A 19,905-nucleotide genomic window follows, 5' to 3' on the forward strand; every position below is an offset into this window, starting at 1 on the left:
TAGCGAATAGCATCTTTTATTTTCAATTTGTGATATAAACCGTTTCTTAACTCCAATAAATAATGTCAATGAGGTTTCCTTAAATTTTGACGTTTTCGAACGTATCCTAATTCAACTTAATTCCTTTTAAAAAACTTTTTTTACAAATTTTTATCATTAACACGGCAATTTGTATATCATACTTTAAAATATTGTCTCTTATCTTCAATTTATGATATAAATCGTTTCTTAATTCCAATAATTTACTCAACGAGATTGTTTTTTAATTTTGACGTTTTCGAATCTTTTTTTACAAATTTTTCTTATTAACACGGCAATTTCTATATCATACTTTAAAATATCGTCTTTTATCTTCAATTTGTGATATAAATCGTTTCTTAACTCCAATAAATAATGTCAATGAGGTTTTCTTAAATTTTGACGTTTTCGAACGTATCCTAATTCAACTTAATTCCTTTTAAAGAACTTTTTTTACAAATTTTTATCATTAACACGGCTATTTGTATATCATACTTTAAAATATCGTCTTTTATCTTCAATTTGTGATATAAATCGTTTCTTAACTCCAATGAATAATGTCAATGAGGTTTTCTTAAATTTTGACGTTTTCGGACGTATCCTAATTCAACTTAATTCCTTTTAAAGAACTTTTTTTACAAATTTTTATCATTAACACGGCAATTTTTATATCATACCTTAAAATATGGTCTTTTATCTTTAATTTGTGACATAAATCGTTTCTTAACTCCAATAAATAAAGTCAATGAGGTTTTCTTAAATTTTGACGTTTTCGAACGTATCCTAATTCAACTTAATTCCTTTTAAAGAACTTTTTTTTACAAATTTTTATCATTAACACGGCTATTTGTATATCATCTTTGATTATATATAATATGGATTGAGCCAACGAGAGAGATAGCTTGCGCAAGGTGATCGAACCGAGATAGACATAGAAGCGTACTGACATATAATGGGCGTGCGTTAATTTTGGCGGTAAATTTAAAACAAAATTAATAAATGAAAAAGAAAAAAAAATAAAATAAAATAAAATTTCCTTATTATTTATAATACTTACAGGTGATGTGAAACTGTATTATCGCGAACTTTGCACACGAAACAATACATTTTTAAACATAACGGTGTGACTGGCTGTGACACAACAAAACGATAAACGTCAGGTTTGACACTTTTGTGCGCATGCGCCCGTCTGTTTAGTACCGTTTTATGTCTATCTTTGTTATACTTTCACATTATCGCTTTCCATCTGCGTCTATTCACCTTGAGCCACATTTTTGTTAGTAGATATATTCAGTTAGCTCAATCCATATTATATATAATCAAAGTATATCATACTTTAAAATATCGTCTTTTATCTTCAATTTATGATATAAATCATTTCTTAATTCCAATAAATTTACTCAACGAAATTTTTTTTTAATTTTGACGTTTTCGAACGCATCCTAATTCAACTTAATTCCTTTTAAAGAACTTTTTTTTACAAATCTTTATCATTAATACGGCAATTTGTATATCATACCTTAAAATATCTTCAATTTATGATATAAATCATTTCTTAACTTTAATAAATTAATTCAACGAGATTTTTTTTAATTTTGACGTTTTCTGACGTACCCTAATTCAACTTAATTCCTTTTAAAGAACTTTTTTTACAAATTTTTATCATTAACACGGCAATTTTTATATCATACCTTAAAATATCGTCTCTTATCTTCAATTTATGATATAAATCGTTTCTTAATTCCAATAAATTTACTCAACGAGATTTTTCTTTTAATTTTGTCGTTTTCGAACGCATCCTAATTCAACTTAATTTCTTTTAAAGAACTTTTTTTACAAATTTTTATCATTAACACGACTATTTGTATATCATACCTTAAAGTATCGTCTTTTATCTTCAATTTGTGATATAAAACGTTTCTTAACTCCAATAAATTATGTCAATGAGATTTTCCTAAATTTTGACGTTTTCGAACGTATCCTAATTCAACTTAATTCCTTTTAAAGAACTTTTTTTACAAATTTTTATCATTAACACGGCAATTTTTATATCATATCTTAAAATATCGTCTCTTATCTTCAATTTATGATATAAATCGTTTCTTAATTCCAATAAATTTACTCAACGAGATTTTTTTTAATTTTGACGTTTTCGAACGTACCCTAATTCAACTTAATTCCTTTTAAAGAACTTCTTTTTACAAATTTTTATCATTAACACGGCAATTTTTATATCATACCTTAAAATATCGTCTTTTATCTTCAATTTATGATATAAATCGTTTCTTAATTCCAATAAATTTACTCAACGAGATTTTTGTTTAATTTTGACGTTTTCGAACGCATCCTAATTCAACTTAATTCCTTTTAAAGAACTTTTTTTACAAATTTTTATCATTAACACGGCAATTTTTATGTCATACCTTAAAATATCGTCTTTTATCTTTAATTTGAGATATAAATCGTTTCTTAATTGCAATACATTTACTCAACGAGATTTTCTTTTTAATTTTGACGTTTTCGAACGTATCCTAATTCAACTTAATTCCTTTTAAAGAACTTTTTTTACAAATTTTTATCATTAACACGGCAATTTTTATATCATATCTTAAAATATCGTCTCTTATCTTCAATTTATGATATAAATCGTTTCTTAATTCCAATAAATTTACTCAACGAGATTTTTTTAAATTTTGACGTTTTCGAACGTATCCTAATTCAACTTAATTCCTTTTAAAGAACTTTTTTTACAAATTTTTATTATTAACACGGCAATTGTTATATCATACCTTAAAATATCTTTAATTTGTGACATAAATCGTTTCTTAACTCCAATAAATAAACTCATTGAGATTTTTTTATGCAAAGTGGTTCGTTATATTTTGGTTTTACATTAGTGTAATAATAATAGTTTGGATGATATAGTTTGGTAGAAAAGGGGGGGTTTGTTTTTTTAGGCGCATCCTATTTTTGTGTAGTTGTTTCGGTGCCAAGCTCTATTTAAGATTGACCCCGGTCAATTTTAAAAACGTTGAAACACACCGGCGACAACAAATCTTCTCTTTAATACACGCCCCTTCATTACTGAAGGTTTCCAATTGCGGCGAAGGGAAATCCGTTTTCCACACAAACTTTGTAATGAAATTGCTTTAGGGTCCAATATGTCAAGTTAAACAAATTACGTTTCTATTATAGATTTTAATGAATTTTTTAAATAAGAAATTTCCAATTACTTTTTTATTTTGCATATTTTAAAAATAACTTCGATCAACTTCGATAACCCCCTTTTTAAAACTAAATGACAAATTGTCCTTTTAAATCCTCCACAGCGATTTTTCTTAATATTCTTGTAAAGTGAAGGTTCTAAAGAGATTTTATGAGAATCAAGTTTTAAAATAAGATTATATTTTAAAAACTTTTTTTGTGATATTTAAGTAACGAATTATTATAAAGATAAAAGATAAAAGACAGGTGTTTTTAAGATGTGCTCGAGAACTCTTAAGTCGCCCCAGTTTTATTTATTTAGTTCACGACGCGGCTCAGCGCCGTTTTATTTTTTGCGGTATGCAACGAGCATCATCGCGCACCACCGTAAATGTTTTGGCTAACCGGCTATTTCTCGGTTATAATTGATGCTTTTCTCGATTACATCTTTGCCTTGGCCAATTTATAAATAGAGGAGAAACTCAAATTTATACTTTAATACCTACTCACCACTAGATATTATTATTATATTTATTAGCAAATTAAAATTCAATATTTTGGACATGTTTTGACAGTTATTATTGCTATTAATTTACCCAATTGTACTTATGTCAACTTTTCTACAAATGTCAAATCATTTTTAAGTTTGGTTATGTTTATCTTGAAAAAGCTTATCAAAAAAAATTGTTACCAACATGAACCACCAAAATAACTATGACCCTTCTTAGTGATTTTTTTAGAAATTATTAGAAACCCAAATATTTCTAGGTCTAATGTTAGTTCTAGTGACAGTGCAAGTGTAAAACTAGAACTAACACTATACCTAGAACTAGAATCATTCGGGTTTAGCCGTCTTTAGAGACGTGCGGCTAAACCCAAATGATTCTAGTTCCAGGTATAGTGTTAGTTCTATATAGTAACAGTGCTAGTGTACAACTAGAACTAACACTAGATCTAGAACTAGAAACAATCTAATTGAGTTATTTAAAAGACGATATGTTATGATAAATGTTTGCAAAAAAAGTTCTTTTAAAGGAATTAAGTTGAATTAGGATACGTTCGAAAACGTAAAAATTTAAGAAAATCTCATTGACATTATTTATTGGAGTTAAGAAACGATTTATATCACAAATTGAAGATAGAAGACGATATTTTAAGGTATGATATAAAAATTGCCGTGTTAATGTTAAAAATTTGTAAAAAAAGTACTTTAATAGGAATTAACTTGAATTAGGGTACGTTCGAAAATGTCAAAATTTAAAAAAAATCTCATTGAGTTAATTTATTGGAGTTAAGAAATGATTTATATCACAAATTGATAATAAAAGATGCTATTTTCAATATCATATAAAAATTGTTAAGTTAATTATAATAATTTTTATAGAAAAAGACTAAATGGAATTGAGTTGAATTAGGTTATGTTCGAAAACGTTAAAATTTAAGAAAATGTCATTCCATTATTTATTAGAGTTAAGAAACGATTTATATTACAAATTGAATATAAACGATGCTATTTTCAATATCATATAAAAATTGTTGAGCTAATAATAAGAATTTTTATAGAAAAAGAGTTTAAAAGGAATTAAGTTGAATTAGGATACATTCGAAAACGTCAAAATTAAAAAAAATGTCATTGAGTTAATTTATTGGAATTAAGAAACGATTTATATCACAAATTGAAGATAAAAGACGATATTTTAAGGTATGATATAAAAATTGCCGTGTTAATGATAAAGATTTGTAAAAAAGTTCTTTAAAAGGAATTAAGTTGAATAAGGATACGTTCGAAAACGTCAAAATTAAAAAGAAATCTCATTGAGTTAGTTTATTGAAGTTAAGAAACGATTTATATCACAAATTGAAAATAAAAGATGCTATTTTCAATATCATATAGAAATTGTTAAGTTAATAATAAAAAATTGTATAGAAAAAGACTGAAAGGAATTAAGCTAAATTAGGTTATGTTGGAAAACGTCAAAATTTAAGAAAATCTCATTCCAATATTTATTAGAGTTAAGAAACGATTTATATTACAAATTGAATATAAAAGATGCTATTTTCAATATCATGTAAAAATTGTTGAGTTAGTAATAAGATTTTTTATAGAAAACGAGTTTAAAAGGAATTAAGTTGAATTAGGATACGTTCGAAAACGTCAAAATTAAAAAAATCTCATTGAGTTAATTTATTGGAATTAAGAAACGATTTATATCACAAATTGAAGATAAAAGACGATATTTTAAGGTATGATATAAAAATTGTTGTGTTAATGATAAAAGATTGTAAAAAAAGTTCTTTAATAGAAATTAACTTGAATTAGGGTACGTTCGAAAACGTCAAAATTAAAAAAAATCGAAAATTGAGTTAATTTATTGAAGTTAAGAAACGATTTATATCACAAATTGATAATAAAAGATGCTACTTTCAATGTCATATAAAAATTGTTAAGTTAATAATAACAATTTTTATAGAAAAAGACTAAATGGAATTGAGTTGAAGTAGGTTATGTTCGAAAACGTCAAAATTTAAGAAAATCTCATGCCATTATTTATTAGATTTAACAAACGATTTATATTACAAATTGAATATAAAAGATGCTATTTTCAATGTCATATAAAAATCGTTGAGTTAATAATAAGAATTTTTATAGAAAAAAAGTTTAAAAGGAATTAAGTTGAATTAGGATACGTTCGAAAACGTCAAAATTAAAAAAAATCTCATTGAGTTAATTTATTGGAGTTAAGAAACGATTTATATCACAAATTGAAGATAAAAGACGATATTTTAAGGTATGATATAAAAATTGTCGTGTTAATGATAAAAGATTGTAAAAAAAGTTCTTTAATAGGAATTAACTTGAATTAGGGTACGTTCGAAAACGTCAAAATTAAAAAAAATCGAAAATTGAGTTAATTTATTGAAGTTAAGAAAGGATTTATATCACAAATTGATAATAAAAGATGCTATTTTCAATGTCATATAAAAATTGTTAAGTTAATAATAATAACTTTTATAGAAAAAGACTAAATGGAATTGAGTTGAATTAGGTTATGTTCGAAAACGTCAAAATTTAAGAAAATCTCATGCCATTATTTATTAGAGTTAAGAAACGATTTATATTACAAATTGAATATAAACGATGCTATTTTCAATATCATATAAAAATTGTTGAGTTAATAATAAAAATTTTTATAGAAAAAAAGTTTAAAAGGAATTAAGTTGAATTAGGATACGTTCGAAAACGTCAAAATTAAAAAAAATCTCATTGAGTTAATTTATTGGAGTTAAGAAACGATTTATATTACAAATTGAATATAAAAGATGCTATTTTCAATATCATATAAAAATTGTTGAGTTAATAATAAAAATTTTTTATAGAAAAATAGTTTAAATGGAATTAAGTTGAATTAGGATACGTTCGAAAACGTCAAAATTATAAAAAATCTCATTGACTTTATTTATTTGAGTTAAAAAACGATTTATATCACAAATTGAAGATAAAAGACGATATTTTATGGTATGATATAAAAATTGCCGTGTTAATGATAAAAATTTGTAAAAAAGTTGTTTAAAAGAAATTAAATTGAATTAGGATACGTTCGAAAACGTCAAAATTCAAAAAAATCTTATTAGGTTAATTTATTGAAATTAAGAAACGATTTATATCACAAATTGAAAATAAAAAATGCTATTTTCAATATCATATAGAAATTGTTAAGTTAATAATAAAAATTTTATAGAAAAGGATTAAAAGGAAGTCAGCTAAATTAGGTTATGTTGGAAAACGTCAAAATTTAAGAAAATCTCATTCCATTATTTATTAGAGTTAAGAAACGATTTATATGATAAATTGAAGATAAAAGATGCTGTTTTCAATATCATATAAAAATTGTTGAGTTAATGATAAGAATTTTTATAGAAAAGAGTTTAAAAGGAATTAAGTTGAATTAGGATACGTTCGAAAACGTCAAAATTATAAAAAATCTCGTTGACTTTATTTATTGGAGTTAAGAAATGATTTATATGATAAATTGAAGATAAAAGATGCTGTTTTCAATATCATATAAAAATTGTTGAGTTAATGATAAGAATTTTTATAGAAAAAGAGTTTAAAAGGAATTAAGTTGAATTAGGATACGTTCGAAAACGTCAAAATTTAAAAAACCCTATTGACTTTATTTATTGGAATTAAGAAACGACTTATATCACAAATTGAAGATAATAGACGATATTTTAAGGTATGATATAAAAATTGCCGTGTTAATGATAAAAGTTTGTAAAAAAAGTTCTTTTAAAGTAATTAAGTTGAATTAGGATATGTCAGAAAACGTCAAAATTTAGAAAAACCTCATTGACTTTATTTATTGGAGTTAAGAAACGATTTATATCACAAATTGAAGATAAAAGACGATATTTTAAAGTATGATATACAAATAGCCGTGTTAATGATAAAAATTTGTAGGAAAACTCCTTTAAAAGGAATTAAATTGAATTAGGATACGTTCGAAAACGTCAAAATTTAAAAAATCTTATTGACTTTATTTATTTTAAGAAACGATTTATATCACAAATTGAAGATAAAAGACGATATTGTAAGGTATGATATAAAAATCACCGTGTTAATGATAAAAATTTGTAAAAAAAGTTCTTTAAAAGGCGTTAAGTTGAATTAGGATACGTTCGAAAATGTGAAAATTTAAGACAGTTTCATTTACTTTACTTATTGGAGTTAAGAAACGATTTATATCACAAATGGAAGATAATAGTATATTAAAAAACAAGTTTCGTAAGACACGCTTGAAATGCACGAATTCAAGTTGAAAAACGAGTGGCGAAGCCACGAGTTTTTTAATGAATGAGTGCTTTAAGTCTTATGAAACGTGTTTTTTATGCTATTTTTTGTAATTCGCCTTAATATCCTTTTTTTTTAACAAAAATAAAATAAATTTTGACAATGTAGGGAAATAGGTATGTAGCAGTTGGTAACAACGTAACACTTGAAAATAGAAATTTGAATGACAAATAGAAACTGTCAAAACGCAAAACGTATTCACCTGATAAAAATGTTTCATGTACACCTCCCAAAATAAGAGAAATTGCTCAATGTTCAATGTCCTCATCATTGTGGACCTTGTATTCGATGTTAAGAACGCGTTTAAACATCCATAGACAAACACTGTCACATTGACAACTAGAAAAATTAATGACCCAATGTCACCAACTTGAACTGATTCCATAAAATGTCACTAAAATCTCATTACAGCATCGGATGCTGTAAAGAGTGTCATTACAGCACCCGTTTGAGTACTGTAATAGCTTTCATTACCGTCGCGAATTACAAAAAAGATGTTTTCATTATCATATAAAAATTGTTGAGTTAATAATAAAAATTTCTGCAGGAAAAGACTTTAAAAAGGTTTAAGTTGAATTAGGATACGTTCGAAAACATTAAGGTTTAAAAAAATTTTCTCGTTTCTAGTTCTAGGTGTAATAGTGACAGTGCAAGTGTAAAACTATATAGAACTAACACTACACCTAGAACTAGAATCATTCGGGTTTAGCCGTCTTTAGAGACGTGCGGCTAAACCCAAATGATTTTAGTTCCAGGTATAGCGTTAGTTCTATACAGGGTAGTTCAAATTCGACCTCCACCATTGGAATCTCGGAAACCATAAGAGATACAGAAATAGTTAAATAGGGGCAAAGTTGAGTATCTTAGAGCTTTCAACTATGTTTTTGGATCTAGCCGGAATAGTTTTTAAAATATGGCCGAAAAACCAAAAAAATGACTTTCGTTTTTTGCCTATAAATTCTTTATTTTTCGTTTTTTCGTGAATCTGAAAAACCATTCTTAAGGCAACTTTTTCTTGCAAATTTTCTCCGACGTTTCGTTTTTGTGGAAGTATCATCAGGTTAATATTTTCTAACGTATTAGAAAACTGCATATATTAGATTATGTAGTAGAACTAGAATCATTCGGGTTTAACTATCTTAAGAGACTTACGGCTAAGCCCAAATGATTCTAGTTCTGGGTATAGTGTTAGTTCTACATAGTAATAGTTCTAGTTTTAGTTGTTATTAAGTGCTAGATTGTTGCATATTTTTATTGAACTAAAAGTAGAACTAACTAATAACGAACGTTTTGTTTTGGGAAGAATTTCAAAAACAACACATTTATTGGCTCTCGTTGAAATTGCGTTTTTTTGTTGGTTATCTAACAATTCTATTACTAAACGGGTGAAGCTAAAATACGCCGTCTCGTTTCAGAAATAAATGTTACACTTGATAGGGTTATATTTAGTATTCTCGAGCATCGAACACAGGCTAAGGTCGTCAGAAAACAACATAATGTTTTTTTTTGATTAAAAAGAGATTTATTTATTAAAATTGAAATAACTTTTACAATGTTGATGAAAAATCGAAATTATATTAATTATATTAAAAATATTTGTTGTTTTACCAAAAAGAACAAAGGAGACCCCCTTTGTTTTAATAACGTTTTAATTTGGGTTATCGGTTCGGTAAAAATCGACCATATAACTGCGTGCAAAAACATTTTTTCTTGTTATTTATAACATTCCCGGCGTCACGCTAGGATAATTTGGTGTAATTAAAAATCAAAGAGGAGATAAATCAGGAGAAAATTTCTGACAAAAAGAAAATTGAGTGTAGACCGCTCTAAATTTTTTTTAACACCTAAATACCTAGTTGTAATCAACTATTCGCGTACTATTTCTCCAGGCAACTCCTTAAATTTATCAAACGTAAATCGGGACCACTTCCTAGCGATCGAAAATAGCTCGTGCAGCCGGCTTTACAGTGTGTTCTGCTGTTGGGACCGTTTCAATCTCACACCGACCGCCGGTGCGAAATCGTTTTACCCAAAAAAAAGCCCAAAGAATAAAAAAGTAGTGAAAGAGATCTAAACCTAAAGAAAAAAAGGTTTTCTTTTTATCAAGGTGCAATGAGTGGACCGTTTAAACGAAGACCCTCGTTGAAAACACTTCCAGCCGGTCCAATAATTAAATCGGCATCGCTAAGACGAAGATCGAGTCTTGGTATTGGTCAAATACCAACTCCCCCGCAACAAGAATTACCATGGGATGTGGTGGATCGATGTTTTATGCCGATCGTTTATTGTCAGGCGGCCGCTTTTATTTTGAGTACCGTTTTTAATTTTCTGGATATTTCTCAAGTATCAGCCCTAACATTGTTTATCTTATTTGCGATTATAACGATAGCGTTGATACTTTTTTACCATAATATAAAGGTAAGAAAAAAATGTACTACTACTTTTTATGCGTGTGGATTAAACTTTTTTGTGTGAAATTGATATGGAATCGTTAAAAAAAAAGCGTTTTCGGTCTATATTTAAACAGCGCCGGTCGCTGCAAATTTTCACAGAGATCGGTGGTTATTTCGGTATCATTTCCCAGTCTCGACCTACCTACATACCACCGAAACTGTAAACTCTACAAAACTGCATATTTTCGCCAAACAAAAAATGACTATAAAATCTCGATACACATTGTTTAAAATTTTTTTTCCATTCGCTTTGAAATAAAAGAGCACACTCAACAGAATCCGTTCCAACACAAATTTATTTTGCTCTATAAAAATTTTATTGTTAAAATCCGCATAGTTTTAATCCGTTTCAAAAAGTATTTATAAAAACTAAAATGTTATTGTAATTTGATTGAATTCTCAATCAATTTTTTTAATTCAAATTTAAATATCGTTTTTAAAGATAAAAATAAATATTAAATAAAATTTTTAATGATGATAATATTAAATTCGGATTCTAAATGAAAAACCCTTTAATTTGATACCAAACACGCCCTATTTGCAACAAACACAAAAAAAGTTAGATTAAAATCAACAATGATATAACCGCCATTTTGTTTTTTTTTGTTTTAATATATTTCTTTGTATCTCGATCGTTTTTAAAGATAACCCTATCGAGTTTAGAGTCATTTTAAAGCATTTTTAATCCTCTTTACGATTCGAGCAATATAAAGATTTTGAGAAAAAGTTATAAAATAAAACTTTGATTTTTAATGATGATAATATTAAATTAGTATTCTAAGTTAAAAACCCTTTAATTTGATACCAAACACGACCTATTTGCGATAAATTAAAAAAAAGTTAGGTTAAAATCAACAATGATATAACCGCCATCTTGTTTTTTTTATTTTGTTAAAATTCTTTGTATCTCGATCGCTTTTAAAGATAACCCTCTCGAGTTTAGAGTCATTTTAAAGTATTTTTAATCCTCTTTACGATTCGAGCAATATAATGATTTTGAGAAAAAATTATAAAATAAAACTTTGCATTTTTAATGATGATAATATTAAATTCGTATTCTATGTTAAAAACCCTTTAATTTGATACCAAACACGCCCTACTTGCGATAAAAACAAAAAAAAGTTAGGTTAAAATCAACAATGATATAACCACCATCTTGTTTTTTTTATATTGTTAAAATTCTTTGTATCTCGATCGTTTTTAAAGATAACCCTATCAAGTTTAGAGTCATTTTAAAGCATTTTTAATCCTCTTTACGATTCGAGCAATATAAAGATTTTGAGAAAAAATTATAAAATAAGACTTTGCATTTTTAATTATGATAATATTAAATTCGTATTCTATGTTAAAAACCTTTTAATTTGATACCAAAAACGAGCTATTTGCGATAAAGTAAAAAAAAAGTTAGGTTAAAATCAACAATGATATAACCGCCATCTTGTTTTTTTTTTGATAAAATTCTTTGTATCTCGATCGCTTTTAAAGATAACCCCATCGAGTTTAGAGTCATTTTAAAGCATTTTTAATCCTCTTTACGATTCGAGCAATATAAAGATTTTGAGAAAAAATTATAAAATAAGACTTTGCATTTTTAATTATGATAATATTAAATTCGTATTCTATGTTAAAAACCTTTTAATTTGATACCAAACACGACCTATTTGCGATAAAGTAAAAAAAAGTTAGGTTAAAATCAACAATGATATAACCGCCATCTTGTTTTTTTTTTGATAAAATTCTTTGTATCTCGATCGCTTTTAAAGATAACCCCATCGAGTTTAGAGTCATTTTAAAGCATTTTTAATCCTATTTACGATTCGAGCAATATAAAGATTTTGAGAAAAAATTATAAAATAAGACTTTGCATTTTTAATTATGATAATATTAAATTCGTATTCTATGTTAAAAACCTTTTAATTTGATACCAAACATGACCTATTTGCGATAAAGTAAAAAAAAGTTAGGTTAAAATCAACAATGATATAACCGCCATCTTGTTTTTTTTTTTTTTGATAAAATTATTGTATCTCGATCGTTTTTAAAGATAACCCCCTCGAGTTTAGAGTCATTTTAAAGCATTTTTAATCCTCTTTACGATTCGAGCAATATAAAATTTTTGAGAAAAAATTATAAAATAAAATTTTGCATTTTTAATTATGATAATATTAAATTCGTATTCTAAGGTAAAAACCCTTTAATTTGATACCAAACACGCCCTATTTGCGATAAAAACAAAAAAAAGTTAGCTTAAAATCGACAATGATATAACCGCCATCTTGTTTTTATTTGGGTTAAAATTGTTCGTTTAGATTCATTTTAAGGCATTTTTAATTTTCTTTACGATTTGAAAAATGTTTACACGATAACATTACGTCTAAATATCGAAAATGACATTTGCTCGGTCAAAAATGACAGTTGACGTTTAAATGTCAATATTATTTATTGCATCAAATAATAATGGTTATCGTAGAATGTCAAGCTAATGATGTTTACACAGCAAGATTATGTCCAATTGCCGAAAATGACATTTGGAATGTCAAAAATGACATTTGACGTTTAAATTTCAATATTATTTCTTGCAACAAATAATGATAGTTATCGTTTAATGTCAAATTAATGATGTTTCCACGTTAAGATTATGCTTAATTATCAAAAATGACATTTGACTTATCAAAAATGACAGTTGACTTATCAAAAATGACAGTTGACGTTTAAATGTCAATATTATTTATTGCATCAAACGATAATAGTTACCGTGTAATAATGTCAAATTATTGATGTTTACGCATCAAGATTATGTCTAATTGCCGAAAATGACATTTGGAGTGTCAAAAATGACAATTGACGTTTAAATTTCAATATTATTTATTGCAACAAATAATGACAGATATCGTGTAATGTCAAGTTAATGATGTTTACACATCAAGATTATGTCCAATTGCCGAAAGTGACATTTGGAATATCAAAAATGACAGTTGACGTTTAAATTTCAAAATTATTTATTGCAAGAAATAATGATAGTTGTCGTGTAATGTCAAGTTAATGATGTTTACACATCAAGATTATGTCCAATTACCGAAAATGACATTTGGCCTGTCAAAAATGACAGTTGACGTTTAATTATCAATATTATTTTTTGCAACTAATAATAATAGTTATCGTGTAATGTCAAGTTAATGATGTTAACACGTTAAGATTATGCCTAACTATCAAAAATAACATTTCACTTATCAAAAATCACAGTTGACTTGTCAAATATGACAGTTGACGTTTAAATATCAATATTATTAATTGCATCAGTTACCATGTAATGTCGAGTTAATGATGTTTACACGTTAGGATTATATTTATCAAAAATGACATTTGGCCTGTCAAAAATGACAGTTGACTTATCAAATATGACAGTTAGCGTTTAAATATCAATGTTATTAATTATATCAGTTACCATATAATGTCAAGTTAATGATGTTTACACGGTAAGATTATGTCTAACTATCAAAAATGACATTTGACCTGTCAAAAATGACAGTTGACGTTTAAATATCAATATTATTTATTGCAACTAATAATAATACTTATCGTATAATGTCAATTTAATGATGTTCACATGTTAAGATTATGTCTAACTATCAAAAATGACATTTTACTTGTCATTAATGACATTTGACTTATCAAAAATGACAGTTGACGTTTAAATATTAAAATTATTTATTTGATCAAATAATAATAGCTAACGGGTAATGTTAAGTTTATAATGTTTGCACATTAAGATTATATCCAATTACCAAAAATGACATTTGGCCTGTCAAAAGTGATAGTTGACGTTTAATTATCAATAGTATTTATTGCATCAAATAATAATAATTAACGAAAAAAAATTAACAATGCTTATACGTTAAGATTATGCCTAACTATCAAAAATGACATTTCACTTATCAAAAATGACAGTTGACTTGTCAAAAATGACAGTTGACTTGTCAAATATGACAGTTGACGTTTAAATATCAATATTATTAATTACATCAGTTACCGTATAATGTCAAGTTAATGATGTTTACACGTTAGGATTATGTTTAACTATCAAAAATGACATTTGGCCTGTCAAAAATGACAGTTGACGTTTAAATATCAATATTATTTATTGCAACTAATAATAATAGTTATCGTATAATGTCAAGTTAATGATGTTCACATGTTAAGATTATGCCTAACTATCAAAAATGACATTTTACTTGTCATTAATGACAGTTGACGTTTAAATATTAAAATTTTTTATTTGATCAAATAATAATAGCTAACGGGTAATGTTAGGTTTATTATGTTTGCAACATTAAGATTATATCCAATTACCGAAAATGACATTTGGCCTGTCAAAAATGATAGTTGACGTTTAATTATCAATATTATTTATTGCATCATATAATAATAGTTAACGAATAATGTCAAATTAACGATGCTTATACGTTAAGATTATGCCTAACTATCAAAAATGACATTTCACTTATCAAAAATGACAGTTGACTTGTCAAATATGACAGTTGACGTTTAAATATCAATATTATTAATTATATCAGTTACCATATAATGTCAAGTTAATGATGTTTACACGTTAGGATTATGTTTAACTATCAAAAATGACATTTGGCCTGTCAAAAATGACAGTTGACGTTTAAATATCAATATTATTTATTGCAACTAATAATAATACTTATCGTATAATGTTAATTTAATGATGTTCACATGTTAAGATTATGCCTATCAAAAATGACATTTGACTTGTCATTAATGACATTTGACTTATCAAAAATGACAGTTGACGTTTAAATATTAAAATTTTTTATTTGATCAAATAATAATAATAGCTAACGGGTAATGTTAAGTTTATGATGTTTGCACATTCAGATTATATCCAATTACCGAAAATGACATTTGGCCTGTCAAAAATGATAGTTGACGTTTAATTATCAATATTATTAATTGCATCAAATAATAATAGCTAACGAATAATGTCAAATTAACGATGCTTATACGTTAAGATTATGCCTAACTATCAAAAATGACATTTCACTTATCAAAAATGACATTTCACTTATCAAAAATGACAGTTGACTTGTCAAATATGACAGTTGACGTTTAAATATTAATATTATTAATTGCATTAGTTACCATGTAATGTTAAGTTAATGATGTTTACACGTTAGGATTATATCTATCAAAAATGACATTTGGCCTGTCAAAAATGACAGTTGACGTTTAAATATCAATATTATTTATTGCAACTAATAATAATACTTATCGTATAATGTCAATTTAATGATGTTCACATGTTTAGATTATGCCTATCAAAAATGACATTTTACTTGTCATTAATGACATTTGACTTATCAAAAATGACAGTTGACGTTTAAATATTAAAATTTTTTATTTGATCAAATAATAATAGCTAACGGGTAATGTTAGGTTTATTATGTTTGCAACATTAAGATTATATCCAATTACCGAAAATGACATTTGGCCTGTCAAAAATGATAGTTGACGTTTATTTATCAATATTATTTATTGCATCATATAATAATAGTTAACGAATAATGTCAAATTAACTATGCTTATACGTTAAGATTATGCCTAATTATCAAAAATGACATTTCACTTATCAAAAATGACAGTTGACTTGTCAAATATGACAGTTGACGTTTAAATATTAATATTATTAATTGCATTAGTTACCATGTAATGTTAAGTTAATGATGTTTACACGTTAGGATTATATCTATCAAAAATGACATTTGGCCTGTCAAAAATGACAGTTGACTTGTCAAATATGACAGTTGACGTTTAAATATCAATATTATTAATTACATCAGTCACCATCAAGTTAATGATGTTTACACGTTAAGATTATGCCTAACTATCAAAAATGACATTTCACTTATCAAAAATGACAGTTAACTTGTCAAAATGATAGTTGACGTTTAAATATCAATATTGTTTATTGCAACTAATAATAATAGTTACCGTGTAATGTCAAATTAATGATGTTTACACGTTAAGATTATGCCTAACTATCAAAATGACATTTGGCCTGTCAAAAATGACAGTTGACTTTTAAATATTAAAATTATTTATTTGATCAAATAATAACAGCTAACGGGTAATGTTAAGTTTATGGTATTTGCGCATTAAGATTAAGTCCAATTGCCAAAATTGACATTTGGAATGTCAAAAATGACAGTTGACGTTTAATTACCAATATTATTTATTGCATCAAATAATAACAGTTAACGAGTAATTCCAAATTAACGATGCTTACACGTTAAGATTAAACCTATCAAAAATGACATTTGATATGTCAAAAATGACAGTTGACGTTTAACTATTAAAATGATCTATTAAATCGAATAATAACAATGTTATATTTAGGATGTTTACTTGCACATAGATATATTTTAAATTCATTTCTCCAAAATAACTTTATCGCAGTCAACAAAAACCAGTTCCAAAAAAAATCTAACCATGCATAAAATGGCTATTGTTACATATAAAATTCATTTGGCATCTCACAAAGCGTATTTATCAAAAACGCAAAATGGTTTTTATATGTTTTTGTAACATTGTGCGGTCCACAATAATTCTTTTTGGGTCTCGTTGATAGAAACGTTTTGAATATCGCACATTCGCATACGCCGTTCCATTTCGTTTGCCAGATTTTAACTCTACCTACACCAAAAATACACGCAGCTTAAATGTAATACTTCTTGCCAAAGTCGGATTGAGAACCGCATAATTTCGCCTTGGATTTCAGTAAAATAATTAGTTACCAAGTCTTTTTGGCTACGAATCATCTATATTTTAATCGGGTTTAATTAATAAATCTTTTTTGAAACACATTTTAAAGTTCATAAATTGGCTAACAACAATGCCAGCTTTAAATGTTGTATTATTTATCGTCCGTAGAAAATTGAAAGTTTGGACCAGGAAATGGTGTTCAAAACAAAAGGAGTTAATGACCGGGTGTAACTATTTTTATTTGTCTGTGCCGTAGCCAAAACGTAAACAAGCATTGTTTGAAAAATCTATTTTTAAACATTTTTTTTATTAATGAAGATTATTATTTTAGATCTCCGTGGTGGGCAAAGCAGTTTTAATAACAGGATGTGATTCAAGGATGGGTTACGCTCTGGCTAGATATCTAGATGAATTAGGATTTACGGTTTTCGCCGGGTTTCAAAACGTCGAAGATAACCAATACGCCGACGATCTTAAAGAAGAATCGAGCGGACGACTTCACGTCTTGCAACTCGACGTTTCCTCTGAAACCCAAATTCTCGCAGCTTCTTTGTACATTGTTGAACATCTTCCAGATGACGCCCCCGGACTTTGGGCCGTCATCCACGCCGCCAATTATTTTGCAATGGGTGAAATCGAATGGATACCTTATGATGCGGTGAAAAAAGCAACCGAAGTTAATTTGGTCGGGGCTACAAGAGTCACCCAAGTGATGGCTCCGCTTCTACGAAGAGCTAAAGGGAGATTGGTGTTTTTATCTTCTGGGTTATGTAGGATTACTTCGCCGGTTCGTGGACTTCATTGTGCTTTATTCGCCGCTGTTGAAGCACAAGCGATGTGTTTGAGGCAAGAAATGAGATCTAGAGGGGTTGATGTTGTTGTTGTTGCACCTGGAGAGTTTACAGCTTGTGCTTCTTGGTTGACGGAAGAAGATCTTTTAGAGGAGGCGAAAGAAATGTGGGCGAGATTGGGGAGAGAGGCTAGAAAAGAATATGGCGAGCAATATTTTGAAACTGCTGTTAGGAGCTTGGAAAAATATTGTAAAGTACAGGTAAAAAAATACTCCTAATTTCTTTTTTGGGTTATTTTAAATTACAAATTATAATAAAACTGTTTTTAGGACGGAGATTTAGCAGCGGTTTTAAAAGCATTGTCGGATTCGATCACCCGAACATTTCCACTAGAGAAATACACTCCGGTTACCAAAAAAGAAAAACTACAAGCTTTTATCTCCGATCATCTTCCACGGCCGGTTTATGACGTTTTCTATTCTTAAATTAATTTATAAATCGAAATATTCTCGAATATTTGTTTAAAGTAAAATCAATTCATTTTTTAGATGATAAATATTAGAAAAAATAACATTTCAAGTAGGAGTCTGAAAAAGAATTGGACTGAAAATGAAAAAAAAAAAAATAAGAAAAAATAAATAAATGTGAATTAGATGATCAATTTTGTTTGAGTCTGTAGGTGTATTTTGAAATGTGGATTTGGGTGCTGTAATAAAATTTGAAAAAATATGTTTATTGTAGATTTCAAAATCTATAATAAAATTCTAAAATAATCGAGTTTGTTTTTAATTTTAGATGAAAAAGTTTAATACGAAATCGAGTCTCCATCTAATAATCCTTATTAAGTAATCCAGTAATCCTGATACCACGTCTGGGCACAGAAAGAACGTTTTGTGACCTTGAAATAAAATCACCATCTTATCGTGAGTTACCAAAATTCTAGTTTTCCTATGGACACTTTTTTATAGAGAATTTGATGACATAGCCAGAAAAAAAATTGTCGGTTTTAGTTTTTGAGATATTATATATAATATTATACTTATTAAATTCGTTTATTTTTTAAAATAAATTTTTATTTGGTGTAGTCAAAGAAATTAAATTTACAGTTTCCTGTAAATTACAACTAAAAATTTAAAAAAACATATTTCTGATATTTTAAACAAATACATTTGTTGAACTATTTAATTTATATTTGTTTTACACAAAAGTTGGAATAGATTACATTATTTCACATTTTTTATTAATATTTAATATTATTATTAAATGCCTTAATATACTATAAATAGATGGCGCTCATATAATTTTTTTTTATTCAAATAAACATAGCAACATTTATAACATTATTACATTATTATTATAACATTATAACAATTTATAACATTACATCCATTTTAATAAAAGCACAGAAAGATAAAAGTATTTTACTTTATTTAGCAACATTTGTTTGTATTCAAAAATTTTCTGAAGTGTCAAATTAAAAATCCTGTTTTTTAACATGAATTATGAAAATTTGGAAAAGTTTAACATGTTAGAATGTTACATATTAGAAAATAAAGTAAATTTTATATAAATTTTTAGTAGAATAATTTTTAGTTATAGTACTGTAATTTACAGGAAACTGTAAATTTAATTTCTAGATCTCAAAATCTAACAAGGAAAAATTTTTTTTGACTACGTCATCAAATTCTCTGTAAAAAAGTGTCCATATAATGTCTTAGTTATAATACTCCACCTATAATAATAACCAAGATAATTGCCCTTGCTGATTTTACGATATTTTCAATTTTGGTCTCTAGGGGAA

The 19,905-nt window shown here is 26.9% G+C and overlaps 1 protein-coding gene across 1 annotated transcript; it reads left to right on the forward strand.

The window, feature by feature from the left end:
• Positions 1–10,039: 10,039 nt before the first annotated feature.
• On the forward strand, positions 10,040–18,878 carry LOC111414472 (D-beta-hydroxybutyrate dehydrogenase, mitochondrial). Its single transcript, XM_023045831.2, has 3 exons — positions 10,040–10,492; positions 17,645–18,364; positions 18,434–18,878. The coding sequence occupies exons 1-3, from the start codon at positions 10,187–10,189 to the stop codon at positions 18,587–18,589; spliced, it is 1,182 nt and encodes a 393-aa protein (XP_022901599.1). The 5' UTR covers positions 10,040–10,186; the 3' UTR covers positions 18,590–18,878.
• The last annotated feature ends 1,027 nt before the right edge of the window (positions 18,879–19,905 follow it).

This window comes from Onthophagus taurus, chromosome 3 (genome assembly GCF_036711975.1).
Source record: "Onthophagus taurus isolate NC chromosome 3, IU_Otau_3.0, whole genome shotgun sequence".
Lineage (NCBI taxonomy): Eukaryota > Metazoa > Arthropoda > Insecta > Coleoptera > Scarabaeidae > Onthophagus > Onthophagus taurus.